At 31.4% G+C, this 20,606-nt stretch overlaps 2 protein-coding genes across 2 annotated transcripts; both read right to left on the bottom strand.

The window, feature by feature from the left end:
- Positions 1–617: 617 nt before the first annotated feature.
- Positions 618–12,153, bottom strand: TRIADDRAFT_59870 (uncharacterized protein; the record flags this gene model as incomplete). The annotated part of the gene is made up of 35 exons (XM_002115767.1): positions 618–755; positions 821–922; positions 1,263–1,346; positions 1,467–1,618; positions 1,703–1,794; positions 1,917–2,001; positions 2,171–2,239; positions 2,310–2,386; positions 2,509–2,548; positions 2,647–2,740; positions 2,876–2,984; positions 4,140–4,228; positions 4,308–4,418; positions 4,542–4,669; positions 4,794–4,881; positions 4,976–5,056; positions 5,150–5,201; positions 5,315–5,385; positions 6,049–6,244; positions 6,459–6,553; positions 6,651–6,707; positions 6,885–6,970; positions 7,092–7,169; positions 7,337–7,378; positions 8,380–8,479; positions 8,812–8,953; positions 9,551–9,612; positions 9,700–9,800; positions 10,247–10,325; positions 10,659–10,784; positions 10,953–11,030; positions 11,192–11,323; positions 11,470–11,527; positions 11,605–11,751; positions 11,948–12,153. 35 exons carry the CDS (start codon positions 12,151–12,153, stop codon positions 618–620), a joined length of 3,447 nt encoding a protein of 1,148 aa, XP_002115803.1.
- A 1,936-nt stretch (positions 12,154–14,089) lies between these two features.
- Positions 14,090–19,634, bottom strand: TRIADDRAFT_64223 (uncharacterized protein; the record flags this gene model as incomplete). The annotated part of the gene is made up of 15 exons (XM_002115766.1): positions 14,090–14,198; positions 14,301–14,381; positions 14,484–14,558; positions 14,718–14,811; positions 14,881–14,992; positions 15,099–15,184; positions 15,268–15,325; positions 15,401–15,465; positions 15,782–15,916; positions 15,996–16,062; positions 16,157–16,215; positions 16,368–16,524; positions 16,927–17,064; positions 17,296–17,380; positions 19,519–19,634. The coding sequence occupies 15 exons, from the start codon at positions 19,632–19,634 to the stop codon at positions 14,090–14,092; spliced, it is 1,437 nt and encodes a 478-aa protein (XP_002115802.1).
- Positions 19,635–20,606: the final 972 nt, after the last annotated feature.

Below are 20,606 nucleotides of genomic sequence, written 5' to 3'. Positions count from 1 at the left end.
AAATCAAGAGGATAATAAACCTTTTACATATTCTAAATTATTTTATATTGCAACACAGTGCCAGTGTTAAAGTATAGTAATTATAGTATTTTATAAAAAGATTTTCACATATATAATTGTAATTATTGTAGGCTTGATTGGCTAAGCGGTATTACCGCCGAGAGAAAAAAATTCTATTATCAAAATAATTTAGGTATAAAGAATTCTATTCTTTGAACATATTGGCAGAAATATAATTTGTCATTCTTAATAACAAATAATAAATAAAACCGTAATAAAAATCAAATTTAAATATATTCATTCACTATAAAACAGCTTTTAAAATGGAATATGAGCATTACTTTGCTAAGATAATTTTAGAAAATTCTATTAACCTAGTCATGATTGACGTTCGATACTTAATTTCCATTTCCTTCATGCTCGCTATATAATTATTAATGGTAAAATTTCGAATTGGCTCTCCCTTCATACAATACAAAATGCAAACAATCAATATACCTTAATATTGCTTATTACAAATAATACTATTAATTTATATAAATCTTAATGATGCTTTATTTCTATTAGTTACTTTTAAGAACGGGATCAATGTTCTATTTTGTGTTTGTTCTATGATGTTATCTTGAAGATGACGAAGTATCGATATACAAAAGTATACCTAGACAAATACATTCATCCGCCATAACATTTAATGGTGATATCATAGCAGTGTTTGCAACAATAGAGTGTTTGAAAGATTCCGCAGGATGGATATACTGTAGGTGTATTGGTCTTAACCTTAACTATCGTATACCGTAATTATCTAAACTATCATACTAACCTGATAATCAGCACCTAAAATAATACATATCGATAGATAGTAGCAAATTTCCTGCCAATCTAAGAAATTCCAAAACATTTGTCTTAGCCAATGTTGGCAAATCTAAAATTAGAAAAAGACCCATGATGAAATAAATTAAGATTTTGGTGGCATAAAATTAAATTAAAGGTTAACTTATTACATTTAACACTATATATTATAACGCAGGTCTGATACTAAATGTCACTATATCATGTATTTCAGAATTCTTCATTGAATAGTGGCATACTTGTGATACTGGATATCCAGCCATAAGAAAAGCAGAATGAACCAGTGGTAATTCAAGCTATAAGATATTTAAGACAATCTTTTAAGGGTTGTGAAACGTATAAAATCACTTTTCTACTTATATCTGCTACTTTCTCTAGACGAAATTTAGCGAATTTGACGATTATATTTTTACTTGTAAAACGCGATCGATTTCGTGGCAGATTATGGAAAAAGTTGGATGAATTTCCGAATCAAGCAATGGACTTGAAGTCACTCCCTATAATAAAATACAGGATTGTGCCGATTGAACACATCATAAAATGCACAATTTAATAGTTTTGAAGTATTGACCATTATTGCTGTAACGATTGTAGCATCTTAATTAATGCATACATACCGCGTAAACACGTGGCATCCATAAAAATAAAGATGATAATGTTGTAGAAAATCGGCATAGAAAGTCCCATGTTAAATCAGAATTACCGCGTAGCATTAAGTATACAGTGGCAGCAAACCAATCAAATCCTGTGTACTTATTCGATGAATCAACTAATTCGAAATTCCATTGTTAATACAGTGCAAGAATAGTTACGGTAAATTATTCCATAAATAGATGAATTAAACTATGCTAACCTTTTAGGTGATTATAAAAACGATGATAAAGGCTTGATAAATTTGAATAGTTATTCGGCGTATTTTCAAGTAAATGAAGACGCTGCCCGTAGCTAATAAATACGTTAAATCAATTAAGAATATATCTTTAATAGCTTTAGTATATGGCACAGTTAAGCTTTAATATTGTCAGTTGTTATAACTAACGAGCTCGTATATGATATAGTGTAATTACTTTATGACTAAATAAATCCCTTTCGATATCATATCATTCGTACGATCAAATGCTTGTGTCCGAGACAAATCACTATCTGTTGTGGCTGAAAGATTTCAATGGAAAAAAGTATATTAGTACTATACCTTAATTCTAGACTTTGCTATTACATTGGTATCAACTGAGCATTATTTTTAAGCTATCGTGAGTAATGTTGTAACAATTTATGCCCTAACATTGCCTACTAGTATATGGTAATTAAGAAGTGCTAATACCTATTTTAGGTAGATAAACTTCCTGTTTCTCTGACACAACACAAACGGCGCATAAAAGATCAGATAAACCTTTAAATGGCATAGATTAGCAATTAGAGTGCAGGTAAAAATGGTAAAAATCATATACATGAACAATTACCGGCTCCAACCAATTTTTCAGGCTCCAAAGTAATAAGGCGATAAAATGCGTCTTTACAATTTCTCAACCAATCCTCACTATATTCGGTTCAAAATCAATAGTTAAGTTATAGAACACATTTGATGATAATTTGCAAAAGATTGCGAATTTTTCATACTATTAAAAATGTCGTATGAAATTCCTAATGCGTACAACTAACCTACTCAATTCCTCTTGCGACCTGATTACTTCTATAATTTCTGTAGTTTTTTCATGCCAGGAATTAACAGCATAAAAGTTATTTTTTTGTCATTACTCCAAATATTGATTAAACATAATGGCATCGATAGATTTTCACCTGTAGCAACTGATGATTTTTGATTTTGCATATCTGGTAAGTAATATGATGGCAGCGGAAGACAAGAAAATTGAGGTGGTAGATCCTCAGGATTCTAAAATTACGAAAGTACGTATCCGCTATCATTGTTTCGAACGCAACAAGTACATTACAGGAATAATAAATGAAAATTCTGAGACCACAATTCTTTCGAGATGATCTACAATATGTTCATATCTATAAAGTTAACCGAGATATCTCTGGTAGGAAGATGACGTTCTGTGGGACCACCAATAGAGCTAATTCTGACAAGAATCCGATTGCGTTCAATAGAATGGACATCAGCTATAAATTCGTCACTTCATTGATATGAATAAAAATAAAATACTTCAGGTAGTAATAATGGATATGAGGATTAATGTGAATCTTAAGATGCAACAAAAACAAGTGAAACAATTCACAAAATTTTTATCTTAGAGTCCATCAATGTCATAATGAAAATCATAAAAGAATTATCTAATATTAGACTCACAATCCATCATAGATATTTTGACATTGAAAATTGTACTAGTATTAATAAGCTTATTATTAAGTTATCTAATATTTAATATACAATATTTAGGTATGAGTAAGACAAATCTAAAGTGATTGATCATAACATCAAAATGCTGTAGCGTCTTCTTTCAAATATTGGTTAGATGAGTGAAAATGTTTAAATATTATAATTTTAACATCACAAATGACATCACAAATGACAGTTGTGTATTTAGAAATTTCTCATCTTAGATTGATTAAATTTATTAATCTTGAGTATTAGAGCATTTTATGAGATCCATAATAAAAAATAAAGAATATTCTCTTAACAACGTGTACAGTATACTATATAGTGCGCAAATCCTCAAATTGCAATTTCATTTTATGGTCTTAAACACCCTATAACTAAGGTATTAAATAATATTTTCTCTATAAGGGGTCTTATTTAAAAGTTTTCTGCTAGAATTACTAACTAAAAGTAGTACCAGGATTTTAAAACATATGTATAGAATAATAATATGTTGGTTATGTCCTTAGTTGAAATATTGTTTTAGCAAGAACAGTATTTATCCTAATTATTGATAAATCTGGATTAAGAATACTTTTAGTTTAAAGTAGCCAGTAGTTATATTATATGTGGCGTTACATAGGGTTTGTTTTATAAAATTGACCTATTCTACAATGTATTACCTATCACAAATTTTACATATTTCCTGACGCTCAAGTAAAAACTTTTGAAGCCCATAACGCGATTCCAGGAACAGATAAGTATCAAGGCATGTAGTAAGAATTTCCAGCAACCTTGCGCATAAATGCCATACATATTCCATAATTAATTACTAAGTTATGACTATCCAGCATTCAATATTATCATCAATAATAATGCATACTAGGAAGCAAGATTTCGAATAAACAGCATAAAAATATTTTATCTTAAAGCACTTTCCTATCAATTAATGATTCTATCTCTAATATGATACCGTAGTCCAAATAAATGCCACTGAGAATAATCACATTCAGCAAAAGTCTGTTCTTCAATATCGATGAGAATCATTTGCTGAATAATATCCTATTAGAAAGTTGGTTTATATTAATTAGAAATGAAAAGAAATGGCCATTTACAGTCATTGTATTAAAAGAACTATTACTTCAAGTGTTTCCACCGGAATCAGGGATTTTTCACGTGATAACGTTTCCTTTAAAAGAATTTCGTATACTGCCGGAAATGATGACAGTAGTCTAATAATTGCTATAAATACCTACATGTGATTGTACATGGAAAATATAAATGCATTAAATTTAATATGCTATAGAGCTTAATATGAGTTAAATTTCCTATAAGTTATAAGTTGGTACAAGAATCAATAACTGTTTTATCATACATCGTAGGTTTTCTTATCCATTGGATCACCAGGTAAATATAAAAATGTTTGTGGTATAATAAAGAAATCATCAGGCCGTTGAGCATCAAAGGCAGACCAAATATCACTAGCCAAATATTTCATATAATCTAAACGCAAGATTTTAGTAATACTAAAGATTTAAGAAGTTCACATATTTTATTATTGTATTAGATGTACTCGTATAACATAAAAATTCATACGCTGCGCTTTTTTGCAACATCTTTCTATTACCTGTCTTTAGTAAAGCATTTATTCCAGGTGGTGTGGATGTGATATTTGTTAGGATAATATAGTATGGCAACTTTTCATGTTCTAAAATCTAGTAACAAGTGAATTACATTACAGTTAAGATTTTGAAAATTTAATATCAATATGGAAAGACTACATCTGATTATATCTTAGGTTTCCCTAACCTGAATATCTTGATAACAAATGTAGTAGATATGATTTACGCAGTCGACCAGTGCATCGTGTGATTCCAATTTTAAAACACCCTAATGCGTAATCATTATATAGTTCGAGAATTATATTTATGGTTTTTCTTTAATTAGCGATTGCTTATCAACTTATAGATTGGCATAGCTTACCTTGGGTGTCATAGCATAGTATGTAATACAATCGATAAGCTGCCATAATAACCTTGAAGGTCCCAGAGAGAAGAGTTGATAAAATGACAAAATAATCGTATACGAGTATTTCAGGATCATTCTATTTCTAATAATATATATTAATATACGGACACATTATCATACCTTGAGTCCCAATGAACAAGCTGACTGTCAAGATTTGACGATGACGTAGCTGTAGAACTAAGGTCTTTAACCTATTAATGAGGCAAAATTGGCCCTTAGTGCTATTTATAGATCGAATTGATTCTATAATGAGTTTTCAATGAGGCATACTGCCACTTTGCCAGCTAATTACTATTATTTATTTAATTAATTACATTGAAACATATCGTAAAGGCTTAATATGGTTCTAATTACATATTGAGTGATTCTACAGTGAATTCGTGCATTCTATACGAGGTGAATGAATTAGTATATCGGTCTTGTAAAATTGTTTTACTTTCACAGAGATGTTATCACTACTATGGTGTTTTACGATACAAGATCCAAGTTTAGACAAAAATTTTTCCTTTTCTACATTGTTAGCATATATACTCTAATATTTTACTAGCAACATCGTTAATATTTTTCAATTTAACTCTTTGAATGTCCTTGTAAAATTCTAGAATGAGAAGATAGTACGAAGTAACTGTTTTTCCTTATTCTGCAATACGTATAGAGAACCTATTTCTATATTTTGGAGAAGAATGTAATATGGACACTTGCTGACTATAAAATAAGTTCGGAAGAGCTTCACTTTGAGACTCTATGAGAATTACAGGTGACAGAGACTTACTTACATACAGTAAAACACTGGAAGTTATCGAATTTTTAGCTTCTTTTATCACACTCGTATATAGGAAACTACTTTATCTTACCTTAAATGGAAAATTTAACAGAGTATCATGCGAATCTAGTTCCTCCAACAGCGAGAAACCAATACACGTTTGGTATAAATGTCGAAAAAATGTCATAATTTTTACTACGTATTTAGCAGGCCATTTTTGTGCTGATTTATCTGGCTTTAATAATTCTTTTGTAAATTGAACCAAGATACGGATAGGAACTTTCCAACTGCAACAAGATAGAGTAATGATACGTTTTTTAAATTCAGATATAATTTAATAAAGAAAATGAAAGATTAGCTATTACGTTTCACATCTTATTTATCGTCAATATAGCAAGTAAAAAGTAGATTTACAGATATGAAGCTCTTTAAGAAGAAGTACGGACTCTTTCCTGTACTGTACATTATAAGATCAATGTTAATTATTTAGGTTATACGCACTTAATTAAGAATTCGAAACCAAGACTCGAGGCGGAAAGTGCCATTAAAATTTCAATTACATATACAAAAGTGTTATCTATGAATCCTTTCATGTCCTAATCACGAATTATAAACGCATATTGAAAACGATAATTTGATTGATTAATGTTACTATAAATCAAGACATCAGGAAGCAACAGAGCAACTGCTTACATTGCCTGTTTCTAGGATTGAAGTTATTGGAGAAAGTAATACATTGATTAATCGTTCCTATTATGATCCGGGGAATAAATTATCTTTCGTTAATACTCGTAATGAATATCCATTAATTGCGAACGTCCATAAGAAGTATACAGTGTGATTGCTGTTACGGCTTTAATATTTTTAGTTTTATTGAACCTCATGTGATCATAGTAGTAGGGAGTTAATGGCAGAGGGTAACTTTACCTTACAGATGCACTGTTGACATGTAATGGTATTAGCAATAAGCCGTCGAAGAATTCTCAGTACAACACTAGCAGGGTTGAGTTTATCTACACCATGATCAGAGAAACAGTCATAATATTATGTAATACAAGTTAGAATAACAGGAATTGAATCTAAAGTGAGAATAGTATAACAGGGAGAAACATTGTTTGCTCGGGTAACGCTTACCTTCTATTGATATAGAGGTCTTCGAAAATGCCATCATAAGTTTAATCATATAGACTAGCAAATCTTCAACGTTGAAGTCTATCCATATGATAAAAAAGAGATCAAATGATTGTATTCTATGTTATATTTAACCAAGTCTACAGTATATATTTAGGGACGGCTTTACAACGATATCTATCGAAATAATTCTGGTTTATGGCATTTGTATATAGTTAAAACTGAAAGTACCATGATAAGCAGCTCACCGTCAATGTTTGGCAGTTGAATTGGGAAAAGTTGTCTGCCACCTTTATAGTAAATGAAATTTCCAAGGACATTAAGACTGTAGAAGAAGCCACAGTATTGAAGATTTTCATCGGTGTAGGTGTAAGCAGCTAATTGTAGATAAAATTTAACGAGAACAGTTGGTAAACAGATATTTTTCTTTAAGTATATTAAATCTACTGGAATATGAACGATCTAATAGTGCTGATTGTAATAACTTCAACTGAATAATGTCTCGTCATTTAAAATTATAATTTAATATAAGTGAATAAGTTTAAATGGCTTTCATTTCATTAACGGTAAAAGCTTAGCCTAATTCGATAATATTCCATAATCTAAAGTAGCAGTAAAGAAATTAACGTAGTATCGATATTATTAATAGGCGTAAATAAGAATCTGCTTGTGTATTAGTTCATCACAGTTGAAGTCAAAGTTAAAAGAGTTTTTGTATAGTTAATAATAACTATTGCACCCGTTTAGGGACGTTAATTGTGCAAATTCAAAGGAGTAGTTATCCATTATAAAAATTAATAATTGAGAATTTTATGATAATAAAATCGCCTGAGGTACCGTTAGTGCAAAATATTTATCGAAAAGATGTAATAAACTCAATATTGTTAGTAAAGATAGATGAGATTTGTGAAAGCCATCTAGAATATGTAATTAATTTCTGTTGTTAGCAATCGTTCTGATATTGGCCTAAGCAGGTTCAAAGGGTAATCTTTGAAGTTGTACTAAGATAAAAATCTGTAACAAATTTACTTGGGATTCTATTACAGGTTAAGAAAATTGAGTAAATTTACTAAAAAATGCCTGTATAAATGATAATTCCTTCGGATTATGGCTAATAAATTCTAGCAGGCAATGAACACAAGAAAAATGATAATAATGATTTTCATAACAGCATTCTCAAACATATCTACGATGACGGAATGGAGGTTTCTGTTCTGTAATAGTTTTGCTCCTACAAATGAAGACGATTTACATGCTATGGAAATCTGCATGGTGGTTCCATTTGTTTTACCTTGGGCCATTTGATCGCTTTCTTCTTTGGTGTTCGCAATGATTATTTCTTGGTCGAAATCATTAATGACACGAAAACATTTGGAAATAGCTAATACTATCTGTAATAATATATTAATAACGGTATATTAATATTGATACATTTCATTATAAAGATGCAAAAGATATAGCTTTGCTACAATTGTTACGGTGTCAATTTATTGCCACTAGATTACTGGAAATATTTGTTTTACCATTGCTTTACATTCAGTTTCGTATTTATAAATGCGTTCTCGGGTATAGTGACCTTGCTAGAGAATTTTGCAACGAATAGAAGGAAATCCTTTTTCACTTACATTATAATTTGAGTATATTAAGTTTTTTAATATCGATGTTTCATACGACCTACGGTATCACAAGTCTTCCTTTAACCATTATAACAATTCCACCTTACCGTAATTCTGTCTAACCAAATAGCATTGGGATCAATTAGTCCAATTAAATACATAGGTGTAACTTTAATAGACCCAATTTGTACAGTGCTGGTTGAGATATTCATTAATTTTAGGGTTGATTCTATAATGGTAACAATAAATCTGAAGGAGATAAAATATTTTAAGAATCATCATATGATTTATTTAAATTATGCAATATTATGGGATTTAAATAAGAAGGGACTGAAAGAGATCATCCAGTAATAATTATATTCTGTATCTCATTAAGATTTCTTCGAGATTTAGTATCATTAAGAGCTAAAGCTAATACTGTGGATGGCAGTATTATGAGCTGGCAGGATGCTAGAAGCATGAAACTATATCTCATTTATACCAGATATAGCATTATTGATTTACATAATTTGAGGAATAGGCTGTAATTGGTATAAAGTTTTTGCTTTAATTATTAAATTAATAAGTAATTACTATTATATTGGTAAAGGATGGGTATTGGCTAATTTACTGCGTAAAATAGTATTTAAAGAAGATTGATTTTGCTGTTGTAAAAGATCAATTTTAATGTTAATTTGGATTAAGTTCCGTGAGATCATTAAATAATGACAATTATACTGATCTGCATAGGATAATTTATTCGCTCCGTGAGATAGCAAAACGAAATATGCTTTCACAGAAATCTTAATATTTCACTAGAATCATATTAGGATATTAAATTCAAATGGATTTGAGACTATAGCATACTTCTCTGAATAGCGAACTAGGTAAGGTGCCATATCGCGCAGGAATAAATTCATTAGTCGCATCTGAGTTAATAGAAAGTATATGAAGAAATTTCATGTAAGAGGTTATCATTCGGTTGCAGAGCCAATTCTTCAATTTAGTATACTTACTCCTTTCAACAAATGATTGAATTGAGTTTGGTTTATGTCGAAAACTTCTTGACTGTATTTTTTATTATCAGGGTCAGCGAAGAAGCTTTGTAAATAATTTACTGTAAAATGTAAGGGCACATATTACATAATTAACAGTATTTAAATTAAAGTTAGCATCGATTGATATTTATATTTTGATCTGGGATACAAGCAGTAACTTTAGATTTTATTCTATCATTGATTAGATGATTACAATATAATGATTTGACTGAATGAATTTCGATTAGAAATTGGCGTTAATTGATATTTAAGTGATGTGGAGCACTAAAAATGCAGAAAAATTTTATGCTACAATCAGTGAAATACTGCATATATTTATATTCCGTTACTTCTGTAGTAGGGTTGATAATATCCAAGACTGTATAAAAACTGCATATCAGTATTAAAATTGTTCAGCTCTATAAAGTTATCCATAATCGTTTTTATTTATAGCAATTAGACTACAGCCAGGCAATCTGGTTGTGATGGTGATACAACAGGAAATAATGCTACTTAATTAACTTACCTAAAGTACTATAGATATGAGTTGTAAGTAAGTAGTCAGAGGATGACAGTACAGATTCCAGAAAGCAAAGACCTGATTCCTTCAGCGTACGATATAAATAATATCGGCAAATTAGTTTTTATACAAAGAAATAGAACATGCTTTCTTTAGGTTATATGTCATGCGTCGGAGTATTACGTATCACAGTAACACAGTATATACGAATATATAATAGAATCTCTGAATAAATTTAATTTTAGCTTGCATAGAACTAATACAAGAGTATTTGATATTTTGTTTCTCAAGTAACGCTTAAAACTTGATAATCATATAAGTTTTTGCTTATAAAACTATATTGTAATTTGAGAAATAATATTCAATAGTATAAATATTAATTTCACTTCTATTATCATACTAAAGCATGGTAACTCACAGCTATTTCTCTATCGTCATCCGATAATATAGTTGTTAAATTCTCAAATAGTATTGACCAAAAATCTCCACTTATAATATCCGATTCTGGCATATTAGATAATGCTCTAACTGCGCGAAGGCGATCCTAAATGAGAAACATGAGACGACCGGTCAAAGTAATAACATACTAACTGTCATGAGGAAGTAAAGTTGCTGGATGGAAGCTAAAATATCATTTTACTAGTTCAATAACTTAATAATATATATGCAAAATGATAGGAAATAGTCTTACAGTAATAGCCTATAGACATACCTCTTTAGTATTTTCTTTACCTAAGTTCTTTGCAATCGAATTGAGCTTCTTTTGAGATGTGAAAAAAAAGTCCTCGGTCTAGTAAAATTTTCATGATAGCAATTGTTTATTGCGATGAAATCCCAGCCCGATATAAGAATATAATTAATCGGTAGTTTTTGTTACTTAGGGTATAATTTGGTTTGTTAATTAATGAGTAAGTTACGAATATTTATCATTATCATTATTAATTGCCATACCGAAGAATATTCGCTGTCGTCTTCTGAACTACTATTTAAAAAAATAATCTCGTCTTTTATAATTCCAGACTTAGTTTTTATACCTTCCATTTGATTGGTGTGATAGTGAATGTCGTCATGATAATTCTGCACCTAAATCCCAAAATATGAAGTAGCTACGTCATTTTATGCTCGCAATCAGTACAAAAATTATTTCGTAGAGTAATCTATAATGTTATTAGTCTTTTTAGAAAGATTAAATATCTCAAAGTACTCTTCTGTAATATCCAATCGCATACCAAATCATCTATAATAGTTTTTATTTCGTAATGGAGTGAATGAGAGAAATTTGAAAATCTGCATGGTAAAAATTTTGATGATTTTTGAGTGATTGTATGCAACAACAACGATAGTAAATATTGAGTGCTACTAACTCTTGAGAAGATAAGATTTTATTGCATAGATTCGATATATGATCTTGTTGTGCTTCTTTACTTAGGCTAATCCGATCTAACTCATCATCAATAAGTGGACCCAGTTGTGTCTCAATCTTCCTCCGTAATAGTTTAACTAACTCATATCTAGCAAAATCAAGTAAAATAAATAAAACATATTTTATTTTAATCTAGATAAATTTACTAACTTTACCATAGGCTTCAGTCATTATCTTCTATTCAATAACAATACTGTAGGGTGTATACTGTACTAGTACATGTTTATCCATACGTAACATATAAGTGTATGAATAAGTTGTTTGTATACAGTGTATGAATTTACTTATGGAAATTCTCATCCGTGCTTTCTAAATTCAACAGTATATCTTCCGTAGCTGAAATTGAACGGGTTTCATTCATGATAACAGTCAAACGTTCAACTAATTGCTCTATTCCTCTACGTAGGTCTTCGCTAGGAATTTCTCCATCTTTATGAATTGAGGATTGTTCCTTATTAACGATTGGATCAGTTTTGTCCGCGGTTGCCATGTTGGCTTCTATGTACATACAGTCATGTACATGTGTTGTCCTTGTTTTGATATAACAGACAAGTTTACAGTCAAGATCCTATATAGAGACTTAAACGTATGATAGATTTCTTACTAGGGCCGAAAAAGATACAATGATGCTATACTACTGTATATATATACTCTTTTACTAGCGGTGCTACCGTATTCATCACTATACTGTACTTGCACGGCGATAGCGCTTCTGCAAGTTGCTGTCATGGAAACGAGATTAAAAGGCGTTGGCCTGGCAATTGCTATGATATTTGTAGTACAACAGCTTTATTTTGTTTGTAAACTAGTCTAATTATTTTCTCTCGTTCGTGTTACTATTACACGGTTGTACAGCGCTCGAGATAGCAGTTGATACCTTAATGATATCTACTGGTTTGGTACATAATCTTAGCTTTCATTATATTTTACACACTATAATGGACCAATGATTCAAGTACTGTAGTCCATGAATACAGAAATGATTGTATTGTTTAACTACAGTATCTTGAAACCTTACTCGTTAAGTTAATCGAATCATTCGCATACTAAATAAACATATGATATGTAGTCATGGCAAACGCTAGGGCACAAAATGTAATGATAAATTCACTCAGTCATAATTTTCCACGATTAGTAAAGTCATATGCCCAGTACAGTACTACTTCATATAGAGTACTAATCATGAATAGCATTTGTAGGCTTACCTAGTGAATGTGCAGTGGAATAGTACAGGCAACAATGCAGTAATATACTTAGATACTGAATTGATAGGTATGGTGCATTTGTTTGTCATAAATCCTGTGTTATTTTCGACGTAAATAATTGTAAATTGCGTTGATTATGTATAGAAGTTTAAACCATGAGGGATCAATTATACTGTCACGCAACTAGAAGGACGCTTAACCTCGATTATCATAGATTATTTAGAAGAATAGAGGGAGTAAATTTGTGTCATTGCCGATCACTATATAATTGCTACAAGTTTTCTCTGTCGAAGCTTCATGCCTTATCAATCACTTTACAAAGTATTTACGATTACGTATACAGTCTGAGAATAGTATCTAATTGAGAAACTGGTATCAAATATTAAGGTTGCTATTGTATTAAGTCGATACTTAGATATGAGTGATACAATATTGTTTCACAGGGAGTAGCAAAGAATGTCCGAATCGAATGATTCAGACAATCATTATTTCCATCTCATCGCTTAACAATACTCAAACGAGATTTATTATAGCGTATATCTTTCCTTGAATCGTACAATATTGTAAAAATACGAATATTACATACAGTATTTACAAATTACTTAGAAGAACTAAATATACCGAAACATAGTTGGTCTTCCGTTACAAATGCATGTAGAATAATTTTAGAATGTCGCATAATAAATTTCTTTCAATACCACCAAAGATTTTTAAATAGTTACATTATACTTATACGCATATACTCGTATATACAGTCCGTAGAGAAAACATAGTATAATGTATGAATAATAGCAATTACTTGATATACTGTACAAGATTTTTAACTGGAAGGTAACTCTTAATCTTTAAAATTAGCAGTAGGAAATATTAAATTAGGTTCTGCAATTTTTTAAATTAATTCTTATTGAACTCGCATTGGGTATATATCGAAATCCATAAATACCACGATATCAGCCATTAATTAAATAATTAAATATAGTAGTATTTATAATCTTTAATATGTCATCAAAAGGTAGAAATTTTTCATGTGTTCGCTCTTTACACTAGAGTATATTTCGTGATCGGTTGCCTGGAAGAAATAACTGATCTACACATTGGGCAAACTTCACATTGCATTGCGCATTTCATACATAAATCCCTGAGAAAAGGAAAAGCTGTCAGTAAATTATTTGACTAGCAGTTGCTTCCTATAAAAATCGCATATAAGACGTTTATTGAATTCTACCTATGCCTGCAAGGTAAGAGTTCTACTGAAGCTTCTTGATCATAGCATATGGCACAACAATTCGAGTCGAAGGTTGTTTCAAGGACTATGTCCTTTTTGAATGGCCTAACGGAAAAGATTACAATTTTGGTTTAAATAACGGTAGTGACGATAAATAATATTTTGCAAGGCTATAGCTATTCCTAGCGTCCTAGCGTTGATACATACTTGGGCAATATTCGCTTTTCTTCTTCCGATAAGTAAGCCCAACTATTCATACATTCAAATTTGATACCTTGTGGTTTAAACCTATTTATTGCAAGAGGATATTAACGAAACCCTTAATTTAATCGCGAAAACTTTCACAATCTTATGTATATGAAATATCATTCGGTTAAATGTTATACGCACTTGAACGGTTTTGATCCAAAATTAAATTCTGCCTGTTGCATTTCCATTAAACTTGCCGCTGCATAAAATCCTTGTCTGCGATAATACCATCAAAAATTCATACATCAATTTAAATTATCAAAATAAAATAGGTTATAATGTAAACGGAATCTATAAACTCTGAACTCAACAACTGCATGTAGTAATTCAATTATGCTATTAGAGTATGATTAATGCAATAACTAATACCCATACTTTTTAGTTCGAAACGTTTCAGAACATTTCACTCCGTTTAAATAAAAATAGATTTTGCCCTTATTTAGATCCAACAGGAGTCCGACAACATCTCCTAAAAAAAGAAAGCGCACGACATATTTTAGCACTGAAGTTGCAGGATTAAGAATAAACTAAGCATTACCTGGTGTCCATCGTTTATGAGCGTGACGACATGATTCAGCATTATGCCATAACAACTGTCTGCAGCCATCATAGCCAAATGAAAATTCATCATCTCCAACACCTAACCCTTCCTGTAAGATTTTGAAATACGTTCTTTAGCTAATTAACAACTAAATTTAATCGGATTTATGGACAGTACGTAATGCAATCGAATAAGTGAAATTTCTTAGCACTCACATCATTTAGAAATTTGCTGTCCTTAGTTGCCCAGCCGATCTGCATAACTCCTTCTGTAAGTACCGTAACTTCATAGAACCATACTCCTATAATTTAAATTATGATTTAGTATTACAAATAGATTAGCTTTTTAGGTATGCATACTTAAGTCAGTGATTTTATTTATTACCTGAATAGAGGCAATATGTGGACCTAACACTCTCGAACAGAACTGAATCGCATCTAGCCTGAAAGGATTTAAATTTAGGTTATCTAATGCACCTAGTTTTATACTCGAACAATGTTAATTCAGAGATATTAACCTTTAATCCGTCGGAAGATATTTTAAAATGGCCATTAGCGTCGCCACTATTTAGCATGACGTTTACTTTCGAAGTATCACAGATTTCAAAAGAGAAAGGTCTTCCCTGATGTTAAAATTATGATAAAATATTAGCTAAATGTATCAAAAATAAACATTAAGCAGCATGAAATATGTACGTACACTATACAGAATATGTTACTGCTACTTACATCAATTAAGACTGAAGGCGGTATAGTTTGGCACCATAAATAAAATAAGACAATTTAATTAAATTAGTTCGATATATAATTTAACATAATTTCAGAAATTTCAAGAAAAGCTAATTACAGTCGACCAAGAAGAGTACATATATAGCTTTCGATAGGTTAATATTACTTACAGATATTATCGAGCAACCACTGAGAGCAAAAATGTATTTGTTTATGAATTGGATCTGTAGCATCGCTAAAACTCTCTTCTAAAACTTTTATACGTTGCGCTATATCGGTTGTTAATAACTTTTCCTTATTCCCGGCTGTTTAAAATTTAAAGAAAACCTTTTGTTATAAACGTATAAAATGTTGTGAAGGTGCAGATATAATTCATTAACTTACATGCCAAGGCAAATTTTTCTAAAGCGATCAAAGAGTATAAGATCAACGATTTATGGCGAGAAGGATCCTGAATAGCGGAGAAATCAATATTTATCAGAAGGTTTGGCTTGTTCGTAATGATTACGGATCGTATTACGATAATAAATTAAATTTGGCCTTACCAAATTTGATAATAAAAAATCTTGTACACCTTCTGTAAACATACTTGTCGACATTACTCCTAAAACGATATGAGATCAATTTGAGGGATTGAATCGCTATAAAGTACAATATTGATACTACCATCCAGCGATAATCATACTGTATTATTATTTAGCGCAGTAATAGCTTTAAATACTTGATAATATGATACGCATATATTAATTACTATACCTGGAAATCTTGCAGCCAATAATCCAATGACTATAGCAACATTTCTAAAGATGTCTGTGGTTGGTGCAACATCCGATCGTCCACATTTTTCCATAATGCTGCTATTTGTCACGTCGGTAGAAAGATCTAGCATTTCGATTAACTTAAGCAAGGTTTTCTGCAAAGGTTTAAACATGGGTTATTTTAATCATCATTCATACTTGATAATCAATCCTTAAGCAAATTTACATTGAGATTTCGCATAATGAACGATAGTGTATGTCAAAGGTTTAATAATTATCTTTACCTATTTACAGAAAAGTTAGTGCATTAGGACTACAACATGAATCAATACTCGCTTGGCTGTCTACAATATAACCTTTGCAAAGCGCTAAGTTGAGTATGTACAAAACTGCTGGTTTGTTATACAGTATTTAAGAAATATTTTTAGCGCAAGATGTTATCTCAACAGTTAGTCCACGAAATTCAGCTTAAAAATAGATAATACGATATATAGTATGTAACTTTTATCCACGGTTAAAGAATATCTAGTACAGTATGAGAAAACAAGATTTCTTACCCTACTTGGCGCAGGAGTAGTGTCAATAACGAAGCCAATGACTTCGGCTGCTAACGGTTTTTTCAAATTTATTACAAATATGTACGAAGTTATTATGTTCAACCATCCCTCTTCTGATGATGTAAGAATGAGAAACAACTATTTAATTGTATGCCATAATCATATTGAACATGACTGAAGCTACTTGGACATTTAATAGGGATAGTAAGAATTTAAATTACGATATCGTAAATGATTAGTAAAAAGTTGTTGTACTGTACTGTACAGAATATCGATTCAATTTTTACAGTTTTTTTAAATCAAGGATATTATTAATCAGACTAACGAATCATGGTATTTTTACTTCTTGATATCAATCAACACACTTACAGCATCCCATAAAGGATAGCCTGTCTTACCTTCTTCGGCTAAATAACTGATTAACTTGAAGGAATCAGGTACATCCTGTTCTCTACTAAAATATCAAAGGAAAGTATTACTTTATGTATGCAATTTTATTTCAGTTAGCAAATTCAAATTAATGTTGCATTGCATTTTACTAGACCATAAAAGATGATTAGTTTTACTTTTCGCGCATACGCATATTTTAACTGTACAGTAGAGCGAAAAGGGTTAAATGCAATAAAATGATATCAAAATATTGTAAATACATGATGTTAAGGTACCGCAATTATGTACAGTATAAGCCAAATTAAGTATGTACAGTATGTAGTACTGTATGCCATTGAGTGAAAGAACATTCTCCTTGTACTGAAGATTTGCAACTGATTCACTATAATTATCACGGATGATGTATTAACTTCACTCTTCTAAGCCTAATGTACCATTTTATTACTGCGATGAGTTCGATCATGGATTACTAGAGAATACTACTGGGTTTTCTTCTAGTGATCCATGATTCGATGCGTGTTTCCGATAACGGCTATTCAGCTTTAGCTATCTTCAAGCTACCGATAACTGGCATACCGGACAGTACAGTACTGTACTGTACTGTACACTGTACAGCAGTTTATCAGCTCGTGTAGAGCCGTAGTATTTAAGCAAAATTACTACGCTGTACGGTAGATAACGTAACTACAGTACAGTACAGCGCCCAGTTTTTATTCTAGCGTAATTGAATTGATTGATTTTATTTTACTACCGTAATATTCAACTAGAAATTGACGTAGTAATAACACGCCATGGACGCGGTAAAGGAAAACAATAAAAGCATCTACACTATTATCAGGATCATAATGCAAGTATTGTTCTGATCTGCTAGATTTAGTTCTTATTTTATCATTCAACGGATAAGCTTAGATACAAGTTATACAGAAGTCCGTGGTAGTTCGAGAGAAGTGGAGTAAAGTCAAATCAAATTAAATAAAAGATAAATAAATACCCGCAACAATATACTGTACCGTATGCACTGGACTGTACAGTAGTCACTTGCAGTTTTCACCGGGTATACAGTACTGTAGTAACGTAGCAGACAGACAAGTAGAGTACAGTACTTGAAAACTGCCAACGTGGTGTCAAAGACTCATGGAATAGTAGTACATATACCAGTTTTCGATTGAATAAATTAAAATTTATCCAATTTTTAAAACATTTGGCTTATGACTGGGATATATAATTTATATCACCAACTATTACATAATATCTCAGTAATACCGGGTGGTGGATAGTGTTAAAGAATTGCAGTTTCGAAGTGCAGCACGTACAGTACATTAGGATAAAATACCATTACAGTACCATCATACAGTAGTTACATGATTCTTGTTTACATTCAGCAGCTGTTACCAACTTACGAGCATGATTGACCAATTTATTTATAAAAAAATGCTGTGGAATACACTATGATGAGAGTGCCACAAGGTACAGTATAAGAAAGTGCCGTATATGCCATACATTTTAATAAGTCTCTACTTTACCACAACACAGAACTGAATTGAATAATAAAAAGGAATACTGTGTATTAGAGTTATTAAATGTGCACAGTAAAATAGAGTCTACGTGAATGCTATCCTTACTAGGATCAACGTACTGCAACTATAACTTGCTATTGTACTTTTGAAAATTAAAACGTATCGTTGTACAATATTTTTGGATCAATGTTGATCCATATTTTGGACAGCAACAGATCAGTACTTTTCAAAGTTGTTACTGCATCATTAAGGCGTTCATAGAACTTTCAGGTAAATTGGTCAAGTTGACTACCATAGACTAGAACTGCTTATACCAAATAAATGTACTTTACATTATTTTAAAATTTGAAACATCCTTCAAGATAAGTGTATGATAGTCCAATGTTCGTATGTCTTCAATGATAGTACTGTACGATAGTTTGATACAGTACAGTGCTGTACTGTACAAGTCGCAGTCTTACGATAAATATAAACATGCAGGGTTTATAAACACAGGAAATAAGTACGGTATGGAAAACAGCAATTGAACATTTGGCACTGAGCTGCGATGAGACTAAAACAGGATGATTACTTAAAGTTGTAATATGTATTAGATGTCCACGATTTTACGATGTAATTAAGAAGAAATAAGAAAATGATAGTACTTTCAATGACGGATTTGTAGAGACCTTTCTTTTCAACTTACCATTCTCTTAAAGCTTGTAACGTATCGAGGACTAATTTATCCTCATAATAATGGTGTCGTGTTCGGATATGATGATGGTTGCCTCGTCGGTGTTGTTTTCCACTACATGCGCCCATATTTTTAGATATCGAAGGTACATCCAAAGCCTAGACTAAACTACAACTCTTTATTTAGCAAGAATTCGGATCTACTAACTGTTTACTATGATGATACTCTAGACTTGTGTATGTATACGAAATTGAGGGAGCGGCAACGTGACACTGTTACAGTAGAACCACAAAAGTGAAATGGAGGCTGTTTCTCTCGTGTTGGTCTTCAAATAGTGTACAGTATTTATATAAGCACTGTTGATGATGCTTAAGCTTAATATAGTAGTCTATAATTCGTACTCACTGCGCAATGTCAGAAGTCTTGCTGTTCCGTAGTCAAGAGTAACAGTGCACTGTACTGTACAGTACTGTACCGTACTGTACGCGTGCACTGTGGCATGCAGTCCGTACTTTACTCTTATCCAATCTGTAGACACTGTAGGGGTTCCCAAAGAGTTCATAGAGTTCAGTAATAAAAAGGAAAAGAAAAAGCACAGTACCTTACACAGTACAGTACGGTACATAGTCCATAATGTACAGTCCGTTTACGGCAAAAATAAACAAACAAAAAAAAATAAACATCAAGATTTATTACCTCTGCACCAATGCTTTAAAAATTTTTTTGAATTGCTGCTAATAATTTATTGTACTGTAGTAAAGGAGAAATACGAGCGTACAGTACAGTAGATCGAATGATTATTGGTAGAAAAGATACAGTAATGTTACGCCCATATTAGCACTGTCACTCTGTCATCTCCGGTACTCCATACAATCCTATTGTTACTGTAAGACATTTTATCACTGAATTTTCCAATTAATTATTTTATTCAAGGTTAACGAAACTTACAAAAATATGCAACAAAAATTTCTTGGAATGTACCTGCTATTGTAAACTTTGTGTGAATTGTAAACAGAAGCGAAGTAACGCGCAGTCGCACCGTTGGATTACCGTACTGGATGGTACAGTACGGTCGGTGTACAGTACAGTACAGTACTGTA

The sequence above is a fragment of the Trichoplax adhaerens genome, genomic scaffold (assembly GCF_000150275.1).
Source record: "Trichoplax adhaerens TRIADscaffold_12 genomic scaffold, whole genome shotgun sequence".
Classification (NCBI taxonomy): domain Eukaryota; kingdom Metazoa; phylum Placozoa; class Uniplacotomia; order Trichoplacea; family Trichoplacidae; genus Trichoplax; species Trichoplax adhaerens.
Note: the sequence above shows the minus strand (reverse complement) of the source record. Positions and strands in the feature narration are given on the sequence as shown.